This window comes from Apostichopus japonicus, chromosome 4 (assembly GCF_037975245.1).
Source record: "Apostichopus japonicus isolate 1M-3 chromosome 4, ASM3797524v1, whole genome shotgun sequence".
NCBI classification, from domain to species: Eukaryota; Metazoa; Echinodermata; class Holothuroidea; order Aspidochirotida; family Stichopodidae; genus Apostichopus; species Apostichopus japonicus.
This window is the reverse complement of record NC_092564.1, coordinates 27,963,673-27,980,252: the sequence shown is the minus strand read 5'-3', so window position 1 is coordinate 27,980,252 and position 16,580 is coordinate 27,963,673. Positions and strand designations below refer to the sequence as shown.

Sequence of the window (16,580 nt, the reverse complement as noted above, 5' to 3'; positions counted from 1 at the left end):
CTTGTTGTATACGTCACGAAGAACTTCCCCTTCTCCCCGCCCCCCCCCCCTCTCTACCTCTCTCTCCATATGTCTCTCACTCTCGACCAACCCTATTGCTGACAAGTAGAACGAACCCCGTCACTACAATTTGTGGTTGGGTAATCGTACAATGCGACATCAAAGTACACATTCGCAAATTGTTTTCAAGAGTCATTAATGCTAAGTATAGGACTCAGGATCGCCAATTTCTCTTCTTGATCGCGCATATCTTTTCTTCGTCACACGGCTCGCATGTATATATATAGGCCTACCAAAATCCCTGAACCAGTCTATCTTTCCATTAAACTGTAATATGTACGGCGCGGTGGCGTATGCGTAGGAGCATATGTAACGACATACCCGCAAAATATAACCAAAATTGTTGAACATGCGCTCGTTCAACATGTTAATGTTCATATCACATAGGCATGCATCGGTTATTACATCACATGCCAATTACATACAATCATTTGCCGTGTTATTACCCTACCATATTGGTTGTCATTTTTTGGTAAGTCCTTACACTAATAATGATTATAATAATATAGTTTAACCATTGAAAAACCCATTTCAATTTATTTTTCTTTCAACAGGTGCCCGAACAATTCTCAGCATATTCTCCGAATTTTCACAAAAATATTTGATTGTTGTTGCCCCCCCCCCTCCCCCACGCCTCCTACGCCTATGGCGGTGGTTGTAATAAGGTTGTCGCTTTTAACTATCAAATAATATTTCATAGACTCGATATTTAGATTAAAAGTCAACCTCAAAGTGAAAGGTAACTTACCGAGATTCTTCGCAAGTTTTGTCAGTATTATCGTTTGCTGGCGTGTTAATCAGAGCTAAATTCTACCCGAATTGTACTCAATACGGTAGATTACGTTCGTTATGACTCGCGAATGAAATGCATACATTGATTTCGTTATTTCAACCCCATACGTTTTACGTAGGCAAATCAATGTTGTATTTCTGTATAGCTACAATGACAAGATAATCAAATATCTCATCCAGTGTGTGTATACTGTGTGCTCTAAATTTCGTCATAGGGAATTCCCGTATCGGCATGTTAATTACAGGATGCACTTTACACTTTGACCAATAGCATCTTCTACGGTATCTTATGGAAGCCACATCGTTGTGTGCTTGCCACAAGAGGGTATTGTGTTTTTGCCACGGGCATTTATGAGGTTGCCACAGCTATTTTCGTTAATATAGCTCCATGATTACAATCAATGAGTTTTGCCACAATCCTTGAGTTTGCCGTTACGTGTGAGACAAGCTTGCCATAGCAAATGGGTATGCCGCAAGAAAGTTGTTCAGAGGGAGCTATACCCCTACATTATCGCAGTACACATGCAGATACATTGGTTGTTGTCAATTGAATTTACACTTCAATAAATTTGAGAGAAAAAAGTCCCAGCTTTGTGATGGTAGCATCCTTCCCGACCAATAAGGCACCAAAGCCACCGCCTGTGATCCCAATCTCTCATGGATGCATAAAGACAAAATAACGGAAGAAATTTGTACTTTTACACAAACTCTACAGAAGGTTTTGATTGCTCAGAGTAGGTTAGACAAGAAACAAAACTGTTCCCAATTGTGAGACCAGTAATGCTTCATATAACGTACCAAGTAGGTGGAAGGCTCTGGGTTTGGATCATATAAAGTGCGTCCTTTAATATTATTTTCATAGCTTACTTTTTACTTTGCATTCTTGCATATATGGCTACTTATTGTGTAATATGCAAATTAAATCATCGGCAACATATTCAGATGCCACTTAGGCAAGTGAAACAGCCGAATATGTAAATTAGGTAGATGAAATTGTAGAGTTTTCCGTTGCATATAGAATTCAAGACTATACACATTTCTTTACTTATGAGAGGAGGTCATGGATGAGGCCTGATCTTATCGGAACTTTATGTTACAAAGTTCATTTTATTTCAAATGTCATTTCATTTAAACACTCCCCTGTAAATATAAGAACATTATGTGTAAATGAAGCATACAAGCACATAAAGCATAAGAAAAGGAAATATTAACCTTATGATGTTAAGGAATGTAAAAACTACGAGTAAATTATAGAAACTGTAGTTTAAGGCAGAAGCAAAATTCGAATATTGAATATAATTGGTATATAAAACTGATTTAAGATCACATATACGGAATCAATATTTTATCCTCATTATCAATAACTAAATTTAAATTAATTGGAGGGAACGGGAATGTAAACTGTCATCACATCACTTGTAAGTTGTAACACTTTATCGTCTATTTTGGAGTGATCGACACGGTACTTAACAGGCTTTGTTACCTATCTGTTAATCCGATATACATATACCAATGGTATATACCGATTTAAGGTGATATACGGAATGAAATTTGATAATTACAGATTGAAATTCGCGTAAGCATAATGTCGATGTAAACTGGTGGTTAGCAAAGATAAAGACGGGGCTAATAACAAAGATTATAACATCGAAAAAAAGTAAACTCGCCCGTTTTGTACTGGAAGCAATGAAACAGACTAACGTAATACTTTCGGTCCATTTGGAAGATAGTCTTCTCATTTTCGGATTAAAAGGCTTTAAAGACTTGCCCCAAACCGCATGCCGCCATCTGAAAAAGTTAACTCCGTTGCTTGCAAGTGAAGATTTTTTCGTGTTGCTACAAAATGCAGACAGTAATGAAAAGTGATACCTTGTTATCTTTTATCTAGACCTGAGATGTCCATCGCTGTCATGTACACTGTGTTGTGGGTAATGACCATAGCTGCATGTATTGACTGTGCACTAGTGTCGAATTACCGACGGTAGCAAGCTGCGTGTGTATTTTCTGGGATCGGTGGTTGTGTCTTACGCTTCTGTTACACCCCATTCGAAACTAGGTCAGATTACCGGCATGAGACGTTTCTTTGTGCGCGAGTCTTCACCCGGGCACTGCAACATTTCCGTTTAAGTGTAAGACACACGGCGCGCCATACTTCTCCGGCTGCATGTATTTGCGATAAAATCAAAACGTCGACCAAACACACAACCATAAAATGGAATTCGACACTTTCATAAAAAGGAAGGGGAAACACTTCGAATGCGAAATATGTGGAAACAGGTTGGCAACAGGTATATCAGGAATAAACCTAATGTCAATGCTTCTGTCTTTGGGAGATGGTTATCTTCCCGTTTGTATTAAGTCGGATGGTTTGGTGCACTTGATTTAATTCCATAATACCGTTGGTAGCATTTGTGCGAAACAGCCTACAGTAGCTGATACTGTGACATTTGCCAAGTATTTAGTATAGTTAGGTTAAGTTGGCTCGCAAAGTATGTCACACAATATGTTTGGACACTTGGAGAGATACTGCAGGAATAAAGGTGTCGGAAGAAAGCATCCTGGTGCATGCTTTATTCAATTTCTCCATGATCTTAAACTAAAGCCAGGTCTGCTGTATAGACCCCAACTATAGCACGCAGTATCATGGAAAAGTTTCTTGAGATTATGTAATCGACCTGCCTTGGTCATAAAATGACTTCCTTTTACCAAATAGTCTGCATTGCCTGCCACATAATTTTTCTTCTATGAGGGTCTTTGTGTGATCGCTGTATGATTAACTTCACTATAGACATAAACATATTTCCACACAGTGTTTACACAAAAAGCCTAGTGGTGTTAAGAAGCAATGCAGGCTACTTGTAAAGCCAGAGGTCGATTTACAACCGTATCAGGTCGATTATGTAGTCACATTATGTATGTTATAAGCTTTTAGACTGTCTGCTTCGGGACCTCCTTCCACCTCCATCCCCTCTTTCCCCCCACACCCCCCACAAATTAAGGATGTAAAGCTTGGTGAAGTAAATGACATATTATCCAGAGTTGCCAGCTTTTAGTCTTGGCCAAGCAAAAATCTTCTTAACCATTTTACAGAATATCGTTTCAATTTCATAGTCAGTGTTTAGTGATTGGATGCCCACAGATGTGTTGAATTTTTAGACAAAATGTTTAGTTTTCTTCTTCTTCTCAGGTCAGTGTGTGACGGATCATATGAAAGGCAAGAAACATCGCAGACTTGTTAATTTGAAGATTACCAGAGAGGAGCAAACAGAAAGAAGTATTTTTGTTGGTAATTTACGAAGGACCAATTCAGAGTTAGAACTCATGGGACATTTCAATAAGTTTGGACCCATATCAAGGATAATCATCGATAAGGAAAAGGTAACTTTATTTATAATGGTGGCTCTTGTTATTTTAGCAGAAAGTGCAGTCCCTACACCTCTGCAAAGTTCTGTAATTTTTGGACAGCAAATAGTTCACGTTGTTTCAAGGAAAAAGGCATACCGTCTTTCATTGACAAAATGTGACAAAAATATTTCTTCCTCAAACATATTTCAGGAAAAAATCAGGGAATAATTTAATGTTCAAATATTGTGTAATAGTTATTGAAGTCTCTGAATTTTGTCTTATTACAAATTTACTATTGTTCCTTGTGTGTAAAACTGCTATACATCTTTGCATTTGATAGCATTGTGCCATATTGTACACTTTGCGATACTATATAAATTATCCCCTGTCCATTTATGTTTACCAAAACTTTCTGATTGCAATCCTTCAATACACATGCCTTGTTGTTAAGTTTCTCATTAATTTGGGGTGAATGGGGGTTGCTTGAATATGTTTGAGACATGGATATTCATTCACCAAAAGTGACTAGCATGGCTGATTTGCCTAAGTTTTGCAACATTTACGATTATTTGCCATGCACGCCAAGTCATCTGCAATAATAAGTGATGATTTCCTCACAGAAAATTCATGTAAAGGAAGTTTAAATAGCAAGTTAAGGCTGTTTCATTAAAGATATACAACAAAAGGAGGGAAAAATAATTATGATAACATCACTCACTGAATGTTAGTCAAGTGTCTTACAATAGGTGGATAGACTGAATCTGTGCTTACTTTTGAACCTTTTTTTGTTATGCTCAATTTCCATTCACTTAATTCTTGAATTTATAAGGTAATATGATGGAATTGTCTGCAGGACTTTTCTTCTCTTCTGTGTTGAGAAAATTTTGGATATTTATACTGTGGACATAATCACTCAACATACACAGTCTGCCAGGACTAGTTACCTCGATACCAGAAAACAAGACATAAAACAAAAGAATCCCTCCCCCCAAAAAAAAATATATAGGAATCTTTGTGATCCCAACAAACAGCTTACAAGAACATTAGAGATACTTCTTAATCGCAATTGCAATTTATGTTTCAAGATGTTTTTGGTGTGCATTTTATTAAACATTATTTTAACAGAGTTAATGGAGGTGAGAGGTATGTTTAAATATAATTGATGACGGTATGCCTCACAGTTTCTCCTCTGCATCTTTCGTTTCTCAACACTCTCGCAGTCTGCCTATGCTATCGTCGAATTCGTGGAGAAGCAATCAGCAGCCAAGGCCGTGGAGGAAGAGAAGCAAACGATGAACGGACTGCACATAGTGGTACGGCCAAGAGAAGTCCGAGAGTTTGTGTCCAGCGGCATCACACAGAGGAATGCTGCCTTAGAGGGCAAGAAGAAGAAAGAAGACAACCTGAGACTGGAGACTCAGATGCTAATGGCAGAACTAGTGCAGAAAAAGACGGTAAGACGGACAAATCTCTGTCACAGTCGATAGAAAAAGTAGTTTACCGAAACCTGCTGATAGAACTTCACAGAGATTTTGTTGTTAAAGTTTATAGTAATGTGTTTAGCTTATAATGTAATAGGGTGTCACTGTATTATACAGGCCGGTTATTTGACATTGACATCATTTATTTCCATCATGAATTAATACAAGAATGTTGAACGTAACATTTTTAAGCTCACAGAAAGCACAATACATTATAGAGACAACATTCGTTGAATGGGTATATACATAGATAAATCAAGATTAAATGGAAATGGAGAAAAAAGAAGCAAAATGCTTATAAATACTTTCCCCAGTTATATATCTGTCTATACATGTATTACAGTGAAGGTAAATTGGTGATGGCAATATTAAATAGAAAATAAACAGAAAGCACTAAAAAAAACACAGATGCTGTGGCTTAGAGAGAATGAGACAGTGTATAACTTAATTTGAACAATCATCAGAGTATTCAAAGTTGTGTCCAGTTTAATTGTTGCATTAACATCCCCCTCCCCCACTGGAGGGGGGGTGGTTGACACGATGATGAAAGCATGAAGAATTGGTTTCAACAATCAAAAAAGTTTGAATACCATTGTTTTTTTACGGATTCTGTCATGAATGGCAATGCTATTGTTTCATTCTTTTGTGTAGGTGTGAATGTTTTGTTGTTTTTATCGCACTTTATTTAGCAGGTGTTGTTTTGTTTTCTTTGCTTCTTTCCTTTTCATTTTGTTTTGTTTGGTCAAATAAGTTTTCAGGAATGAGCAACATCTGGATCTATAATGTATTCTGAGTAAAAAAGTTGACCTGTGAAACATAAATTATTTAACAAGCCTTGACTGGACTGTCTGAATGTTGTAGATGCTTATATTGAAATGTTTGTATTAAGAAAAAGGATCTTCCTGGTTGCCAAGTTTGTGCTAGGTGTAAACTTGCTGACACTTTTCTGCATCTCTTTGTAAGGCCAGAACCACAATCCTAATAGCATTTTGTATCACAAGTGGTGATAGTTTGTAAATGCATCTGGTAATAGCAGAGTGAGTGATGTCATCGCGGCAATTGAGATGGAAAAATCATAGTTCTTCTTCTATCAATGGAGGAGCATAATTGTCACAACTTCCGTGGGATAATACAAAATGGCACCCTCTAGCCACCCCCTCTGTTGCGACCCCGGGTTTTTCCTTTGGCCTTCAAAGCCGATAAAAATAAAATTTTAGATAGATTCAGGGAAGTAAACTCAAAGGACCAAAAGACTACTGAGATGTTTCTGAAAGTTAACAAAACGATATATTTACAATGATATGATCTCTACTGATTTGTACAAGGATTATTGGTACTAGAAATTTGGAATATTACAGACAGATTTTACAATATTATACGGCTGTTAAATTTTTAAAAGATTACTTAACTTATCTTACGCGGCGCGTGCCGGCTCTCGGTTCCTTTCGTAGCTGTTCTGACCTCCTTGCGTCACCAACAGCGATGTCGGGATTCTCCCTCGTAGGCTGGTATCCCGTGACTTGGTCAGGAGCAAAACCGTTCCCCGCTGGTCCAATTCGACTCAACGTTTGTATCCCAAGGATGGCTTCCTCCTGGGTGAACTCCGAAAAACTCTGCCGAAGTCACGCCTGTCCCGGTTAAACGACGCACCAATCTTATAAACAAACAGTCCACCGGTTCCTCCGTCCGTCCCCTCGATTAATCTTTTATCTCAGATGAATTTCTTTTTACAATAGATCGGAAAACTCTGAACTAAACTCCTCATCACCGAAAATATCTCTTCTTATATAGCCGGGTTTAATCTCCCGAAAGTTCTTTTCCAGGAATCCTGACGGAAAAACATCGAGAATCATCCATGTCTCGAAGATACGACTGATAGTTCAACGTTCATTGGTCGACGATATCCGGTCACCTGCTAAAAATTACTTCCCGTTTGTTCTGGAAATCTGCACTCGTTAATACCGATTAGCGCCATCATTTCTCGACGCTTCCAGAAAAAACGCACAAGTTGTCAATCACGACGAGTGACCTACTTATCACCCTGACCAGCATATACTGAATACACGTACAATGAATAAAGTCGTTCGTGACAATTACTCCCCCTTTAAGATAAATATTTTAAATATTTCATCTATAAATGGACGTGTATGCAACTTTAAATTAAACATAACTAATGAATATTGATAACCATCTCAAAATACTCAAACTAACAATTCCATAAATGTCAAATTCTATAAACTATAAACAATTCTATAATCCGACAAAACTATGTCAATCATAAATGTATGATAGCATAACAACAATCAATAGTGTTACAATCAACACATCTACATCTGATTAAATGAATGAATAACCCGCTTACATTCGGCTCATATAATCTGCACCAACATTGTACTTTCCTTTGATTGATTCTAGTCTGAATCTATACTCTTGTAGTACTAATGCCCATCTCATAATTCTTGAGTTCAGCAACTTCGCTCTATTTAAATAAGTGAGTGGTTCGTGATCAGTCTGTAAGACGAACTCACTTCCGTACAGATATACATGGAATTTCTGTACTGCCCAAACTAATCCTAGGCATTCTCTCTCAATCACTGAATAATTTCTTTCCCTCTCCAATAACTTTCTACTAGCATACGCTACAGGAAATAATTCTCCTTCATGTTCCTGTAGTAGGACTGCACCTATCCCTACATCGGATGCATCGGTCCTCAGAACAAATTGCTTATTTACATCAGGAAGCCTGAGAAGGGGTGGATTAATAAGCGCTTGCTTCAGATCATTGAACGCCTTGTCCTGGGCGCTTCCCCAAATCACTCTATTGGGTGAACCCTTCCTCGTCAGGTCCGACAGTGGGGCAACTAGTGCAGAGTAGTTTGGTATGTAGTCTCTGTAATACCCCGTGAGACCAAGAAACGACCTGACTTGGGTTTTCGTCTCGGGTTTTGGAGCGTTTTTGATTTTATCAAGGGTACTCTGCTTCGGGCCCAACTTCCCGTTTCCAACTGTGTGGCCCAAGAACTCTAATTTAGTGAACCCTATTTCACACTTACTCGGACGAGCTGTCAATCCGCTCTCTCTCAACGTCTGAAACAACAACTCCAAACACTCTACATGCTCATCCCATGTCTCGGTATGAATCAAAATATCATCCAGATAATTGACAACATTTGGCACATCCCTCAAAATGGTTCTCATCAACCTAGTGAAAACTGCCGGTGCCCCAACCAATCCAAAGGGCATCGTTTTAAATTGCCATAACCCATCTGGTGTCACAAAGGCAGTCTTCTCTTTCGCTGACTGTGTCATTTCAACCTGCCAATATCCCTTCGTTAGATCGATTCGACTGAAGTACTTGTCATTCGACAATTCCGAGAATATCTCTGTCATGGTTTGCATAGGTTCAGCTTCATACGTGGTTACTTTATTGAGCTTCCTATAATCCACGCAGAATCTCTTCGTGCCATCAGGTTTAGGTACCAACACCACAGGTGAACTATAAGGTGAGTTTGAAGGTTCAATCACTCCCATGTCAATCATTTTCCTAACTTCCTCTTGTAACGAATCTCGCATCGAGAGTGGTACTGGGTAAGGCTTTGCTTTGATTGGCTTATCAGTAGTTAACTTGATGTCACATTTAAGAACATCAGTTTTGCCAGGTACATCAGTCAGGACATCAGTGAACTTGGATAACACTCGTTTAACCTCGTGTGATTGGCCTACACCTAATTCGTCATTTACGACAACATCCGATGCCGATTCACTCTGATTAGTCTGCAGCGCAGGCAGTTCGAAACAACTTTCCTGCTCCTCATCCTCAGACATTGAAATGACTGTAGTCCCAACCACATTTGACTTGTCCCTACTTATGTACTCTTTCAGCAGGTTTGCATGAAAACTTTTCGACTTCCCATTGACATCGATTGAATAGCTCGCTTCGCCAATTTCACTCAATACGGTGAATGGCCCCTTCCACTGCATCAACAGCTTGTTTTGATCAGTAGGCAAGAGTATCAACACCAAATCACCTGGTTTGAACTTGCGACTTTTAGCCTTCCGGTTATAGTACTTCTTGTACCTCTCTGACGATTCCTGTAACTCTGATCTAGCCAGAGCGCAAGTCTCCTCTAGCCGTTCTCTCAAATCTAGGACATACTGATATGTTGACCTAGTTTCAGGGTTGTCCACTTCCGATGTCCACATCTCTTTCAAAATGGCCATAGGACCTCTCACTGTCCTACCATAGAGTAACTCGAACGGTGCGAAACCTGTGCTGGCTTGCGGAGCCTCCCTATACGCGAATAGTAGTGGTCCTATATAGCGGTCCCAGTCTGACGGTCTCTCCTCACACATGCGCTTTAGCATCCTCTTCAAGGTACCATTGAATTTCTCAACTAGACCGTTGCAGATCGGGTGGTAGGGGGTAGTGGTGAGTTGTCGCAGTGACAGTAATCGACTCACCTCCTTCATCACATCTGAGGTAAACTGTGACCCCCTGTCAGTCAGGAACTCAGATGGGACTCCCACTCTTGAAAATATGTCCACCAAAGCTTCTGCCACTCTCTCAGTATCTATGTTACGCAATGGAACTGCCTCGGGAAACCTTGTTGCATAATCGACAAGTGTTAGGATATACCGATTCCCATGCTTGGAAGTAGGACTGATCGGTCCGACAATGTCTACCGCCACCCTCTTGAATGGTGTGTCAATCAAGGGCATGTGACCTTGGTGACCCTTCCCTTATCACGTTCTCTGGCAAATATCGCATGACTTGCAATAACGCATTACGTCGGATCCTACACCTGGCCAGTAGAATTGAGACTGAACCTTGTCAGTTGTCTTGGCTATCCCTAGGTGACCCGCCATAATACTGTCATGAGCCAGTTTCATCACTTGATTTCTGAACTTTTCGGGTACAACCAATAGGTCACTAGGCTTGTCATTCCCCGAAACTTTGCGATATAGAATATCATTCCTTAAAATGAATTCGGAGATCCCCTCTTTACCTTTCAGTGGTCTGGGATTCCCAACATGCTTGAAGCAATTTTTGAGGGTTGAATCCTCCTTCTGAGCTTGTCTCAATTGCTCAGGTGTTACGTCATCCATAGGAACATTAGCCGTTTTTAGGGGTTTCAGATTTTCATTTCGTTTTTGCTTTTGTGCACGTGTCTCTACGGCACCTCCAATATCTGAGTCATCGCCTACTTCATCACTTGGAATCCTTTGATCCGCAGCGACTTCCGGTTCATCACGTGACTCAACACTGGTTCCTATTTCAACACTAGCTGTTTCTTCCACATTGTGAGGTTCACACTGCTCACTTGGAACTTCTTTTACACTCCAATCTGGGTCGGGATTCTCAGGACCTCGAACACCAGGAACATTCCCAATTATTAAGTCATACACTGGCCTCTTCATACAGAGAGCCTTGAGGGATCCTGTGAAAAAGGGCGTGTCCACCGCCACGATAGCTTCTGGAATCTTCCTCACTGTACCGTCAATCAGTACACACAGTTGATCTACACCGGTCAACTGATCATTGGAGATCAAATTTCTCCTAACGATGACACCAGAACACCCGCTATCGCGTAACACTGACACCTTCCTCCCTTTAAGATAACCCTCAACCACCGGCATGCGCTCCTTAACATCTGACAAAATTTTCTCAGTAATGTCGGTAGGCTCCTCACACGCCGCACTGACTATTGGGATCTCGTGACCACACGCTAAATTAATTGAATAGCTGTCACTTTCCTTGATTTGTTTCATCAAACACAGATTCGCGGTTTGTCCGCTACGATGATCTTTTTGCGACCCATCGCTCGATCCTATCTTGTCGGGTTTGGCATTTTCAGTCGCAACCGCCGATTGCGCTTTAAACCTCTGGCTGCAATCGTTTGCCTTATGCCCCAATTTCCCGCAAACAAAGCATTTTATGGACGCGTGTTTCTTTTTTCACCAGCGTCAATAATTTTGGTTTTGTATTCCTGACTTAAGGTTACCGTCAGGTTTTTTCCCATTTCCCTGATTTGGTTGGAAGGATTTCACACATTTTTCAAGATCCCTGTGATGCGCTTCTAAGTATTTGTCAGCCAGCTCTGACAGCGCTTTAGAAGTCTTGCAATCATGTTCTCTCAGGAATAATGCCAATTCCTTGCTGCATACATTTAGGAACTGCTCCCGCAACATGAGATCTGAAAATTCCTCGAACGTTTTGTTAATTCCGCCCATTTCCAACCATCTGGCCATATAATTTTCCAACCTTTCCATGTATTGAATTGATGTTTCTCCCTTTTTGGGCCTTTCTCGTCTGAATTTCTGACGGAAGCCTTCCTCTGTGAATTGAAATCGTTTCAACAGGGCTTTCTTTAGCTTTTGATAATCTTGTGAGTCATCGAGTGGCAGCCTAGAGTAAACACGGAGACTTTCTCCCTTTAGACACAGACTCAAATTTAATGCCCATTGTTCCTCTGGCCACTCTTGCGCTGTTGCGAATCCCTCGAAGCGCAGCAAGTATGCGTCGAGGTCTTCCTTCTCATCAAAGTGAGGCATTTTAGGCGTGGGAATTCTGTTTGGCTCGCGGCTTGAAGTGGAGCTACGGGAGGAATTCAAATCGGCATTGCCATTGCTATTTTGCTGCAACTCAGCTTGCTTTTCAAGTTTAGCCAATTCAAACATTCTTTGTTTTTCCGTCTCAGCCCTTTGCTTTTCCGCCTCAGCCCTTTGCTTTTCCGCCTCATCCCTTTGCTTTTCCGCCTCAACCCTTTCTTTTTCTGCCTCAGCCCTTTCTTGTTGCCTTTCGTCACGAGCGATCTGCTGCTGTTCTTTGACGAAGTTTAAGAGTTCGCCACCCGTAAGACCCATTTTAGCCCCCAACTCAGTTAATTCTCTAATATCCATCATTCAGTCAGGCAAACACATGTACCAATAACAATATATCAAATATATATGGTTTCAGAAACTTCTCAGTTTTGTAAGTCACTTCGGGATATACTCCTTTCTGTGTTTTACACTTTTCCCGTTTTGTTTCTATTTTTTTATCAATTCCCCGTTTTGTTTCTCTCTTTTAAACAATTCCCGGATAAGCCCCCATTAATTGTCACAACTTCCGTGGGATAATACAAAATGGCACCCTCTAGCGCCCCCTCTGTTGCGACCCCGGGTTTTTCCTTTGGCCTTCAAAGCCGATAAAAATAAAATTTTAGATAGATTCAGGGAAGTAAACTCAAAGGACCAAAAGACTACTGAGATGTTTCTGAAAGTTAACAAAACGATGTATTTACAATGATATGATCTCTACTGATTTGTACAAGGATTATTGGTACTAGAAATTTAGAATATTACAGACAGATTTTACAATATTATACGGCCGTTAAATTTTTAAAAGATTACTTAACTTATCTTACGCGGCGCGTGCCGGCTCTCGGTTCCTTTCGTAGCTGTTCTGACCTCCTTGCGTCACCAACAACGATGTCGGGATTCTCCCTCGTAGGCTGGTATCCCGTGACTTGGTCAGGAGCAAAACCGTTCCCCGCTGGTCCAATTCGACTCAACGTTTGTATCCCAAGGATGGCTTCCTCCTGGGTGAACTCCGAAAAACTCTGCCGAAGTCACGCCTGTCTCGGTTAAACGACGCACCAATCTTATAAACAAACAGTCCACCGGTTCCTCCGTCCGTCCCCTCGATTAATCTTTTATCTCAGATGAATTTCTTTTTACAATAGATCGGAAAACTCTGAACTAAACTCCTCATCACCGAAAATATCTCTTCTTATATAGCCGGGTTTAATCTCCCGAAAGTTCTTTTCCAGGAATCCTGACGGAAAAACATCGAGAATCATCCATGTCTCGAAGATACGACTGATAGTTCAACGTTCATTGGTCGACGATATCCGGTCACCTGCTAAAAATTACTTCCCGTTTGTTCTGGAAATTTGCACTCGTTAATACCGAATAGCGCCATCATTTCTCGACGCTTCCAGAAAAAACGCACAAGTTGTCAATCACGACGAGTGACCTACTTATCACCCTGACCAGCATATACTGAATACACGTACAATGAATAAAGTCGTTCGTGACAATAATATTTCTACGAAAGAGGTGCATTTTGATGAGATTCTGGCTACAGAGAAAATTAACGGCTTAAACGTACATTTCAAATTTAGTAGGCTTCGAGAGGAAGATTGAAATAGCCTTAAGTAAAAGTCTGCAAAATGCCCAGATTACTTTCGCAGACCTCAAACCATGATTTTACTTCCTGGAGTGAGAGGTGGTTTTAGCCAGTCCCAAAAGTTTATACTCAAGCAACCTTATCTTGAATAAGCAAAAGATATGGCGATGACATGTTGTGGAATATTGTTTTTCTTTCAATATAAGGTTTTCATTCTCTGCCAATGGCATATGCCTTTACAGAATTAATTCTCAAGTGCTAATAATCTTGTCTCTCTCATACTACAGATTGAGGAGCAACTGTTTGCTCTCTCTGAAAACATCAGTTTGTCACCATCAAGCCTCCAGATCCGCTATTTGATTTGCCACCTTCTTCAGGAAGTGTTCTCAGAGTTTTTTGCCAATTGCAGGGTATTTCCGTATGGGTCCTCAGTCAATGGCTGTGGTGGGAATGGTTCCGATCTTGACATTTTTCTCAGCTTGAATTGGAGTGAAGGAACCTGGATGTATCCATTTGCTTCCTTGAAACAGCATGATGTAAGTATCATGATAGTATTGTAGATTATAGGCAGTACCAGTGTTTCCTCTAAGAAATTCCCATTTAATCTAAATGGCTAATATCTGAATATTTGACTCACCACCAACCTGGGGGAGGGGTTTAAGGGGAGGGGTTAAATTCGGGGCAAATGATTTTATTGAACCAAAAACACAATCGGTCAATGTGTTTGGTGACTTTTCTTAGTGTTACATTTTGCCGACTGTATTAGTATTAGGGTCGTAGTCAGGTTTTTTCAAAGTTGTAGGCACGACTATCCGAGCAGAGCGCCACCATTGGTTGGAGCGGAGCGTACAAGAAAATTTTTGGTCTTACAAACCCCCCAGATGGCCAGAAACGGCCCTTCCCGAGTGTTCATTCTGGTTCCCTGGCCTCTTGGTAACTTGAGACACCTCATTCAATATCACCTTTGAAACCCCAAAAACAAACAAGTTAAAATAGTACGTAATTCAATACTACATAATGTATTTAAAATTAGCAAGGTAAATGTACAGAGTAAGCCAGTCACAACAGGCAACAAAGTGCTGCAGCTCTATAAAGTCTGTTAATCAACGACAGGCTTATTTGACTGTGGAATGTTTCTCAACTGAAATATCATCTGTGTAAACAGGTTCTTAACTAGATGTTAAAAAACTGACAAGATCGGATCCTACTCTTTTTCGAAGGGAAGAGTGTTGATTGAAACGGCACGTGATAGAAATGACAGCCTAGATGACAGAAGAATAGGTCATCTAATTTAGCCATATTCTTGCTAGGTTCATTTCAATAGTTTTTCCTGTCTAGACTCTAAAACTCGTCCAGCAAGCTTATGGATTTGAATTATGGGTGTTTTAAAAAAAAAGATAACTTGGCCAAAAAAAGTGTATGCCCGGGCCTACAGTGCTACTATACATACTGGCTACGCTCCTGTGTACTAAACATTGGCCAATCTAATGTCTGATTTTAAATTGAGGCATGAAACCCTCAGCTTTATTTAAACAATGATTGCTAAATTATAATAAATTAGTTCGTTGCATATTACGCTTTATTTTTACAAGCTAAATTTGGCTCAAATAGTGCACCACTTGCAATGCAGGGTAGGAATTAAGATTTGGCTTTGGGGGGCTATTTTGGAAAATGAAAAGTCAAAACGCCCCCCTTAATATATTTACGTGGGCTTTTTTAAGGGTTTAAGTGGGCGCTTTTCCAGTTCAATATGCTGTTTACGGAAAAGGTTGTAAGCATTCATCAGGATCAAGTTAGCACAATTACCCTCTTCCTAGTTAGCTGCGACTGTATAGCAAATTCATTGAAAGTTTAATTGCCAAAATTTGCGATCGTTTAGCAAATAACGTCAATCCACCGAATATATGACGAAAAACCAATAACCCATCAACTGAAAGAGAAAACAGGTTACTTCCACTGAAGGTGCCCTTTCCTTAAATCATGTATTTTTTCGTGTGTGGATAAAATCACCCACCAGCAAATAAGAAACCATTATAACACTGAAAGTAATCGAGGTTAAAACCTTCAATCTATCGCCACAGCAATGGTGTACGTAAAATACAACATTCCCTCTTTAAGACATAGCACATACCTTCCAAACAACTGTCGATTTCCAGCAAATTGAAATTTGTAAACAAAGGTACGCATTTTTTTTTTTTTTGGCAAACCGATGGTTAGGCTACATTTCCCATTTACTTAGTGTGGTTGTTAGGCTAACATGTGGTCGAAAGTTGCAGTATTTCATGGATATTTTTAGTTCCACCTAACTGCGTCACAATTTCAGCGAATAAAGAGATGCTTAGGCTAGATTTTCCTGTTGACTACGTGTGGTATTCCGCTACCATGCGTGTGACAGCTACGCAAAGTATTGTCATTATTTTTTTTTTGCTAACCGATGGTTAGGCTACATTTCTCATTGCCTTAGTGTGGTTGTTAGGTTGAACATGTTGTTGAAGAGTGCAGTTTTTCTTCGATATCTTTTATTTTTTATTTGCTACACAACTTGAGCGAATAAACAGATGGCTAGGTTAGAGTTCCATGTTGACTTAGTGTGAAGTTAGACTACAGGTACCATGTGGTCAGAGATATGTGGGGGTTTTAGGTTATTGTCGCTGGTAATGAAATTGCTTAGTGGAGGCGGTAATTGCCAGTGACTGTGCGGGGAAGTTCCAGGTGATTGTGCGCGACCCTCC

At 40.1% G+C, this 16,580-nt stretch overlaps 1 protein-coding gene across 10 annotated transcripts in view; it reads left to right on the top strand.

The window, feature by feature from the left end:
* LOC139967045 (speckle targeted PIP5K1A-regulated poly(A) polymerase-like) overlaps positions 1 to 16,580 on the top strand; it is an 83,516-nt gene that overhangs the window by 20,017 nt on the left and 46,919 nt on the right. For 7 of the 10 annotated variants that reach the window (XM_071970690.1, XM_071970691.1, XM_071970695.1 and 4 more), the window contains exons 3-5: positions 4,040 to 4,230; positions 5,418 to 5,651; positions 14,136 to 14,384. In XM_071970690.1, coding sequence (XP_071826791.1) covers positions 4,040 to 4,230; positions 5,418 to 5,651; positions 14,136 to 14,384 — 674 coding nt within the window. Of the gene's footprint in view, positions 1 to 808; positions 3,141 to 4,039; positions 4,231 to 5,417; positions 5,652 to 14,135; positions 14,385 to 16,580 lie in introns of those variants that run through there. The other 3 variants (XM_071970696.1, XM_071970692.1, XM_071970697.1) reach the window with 3 other exon arrangements.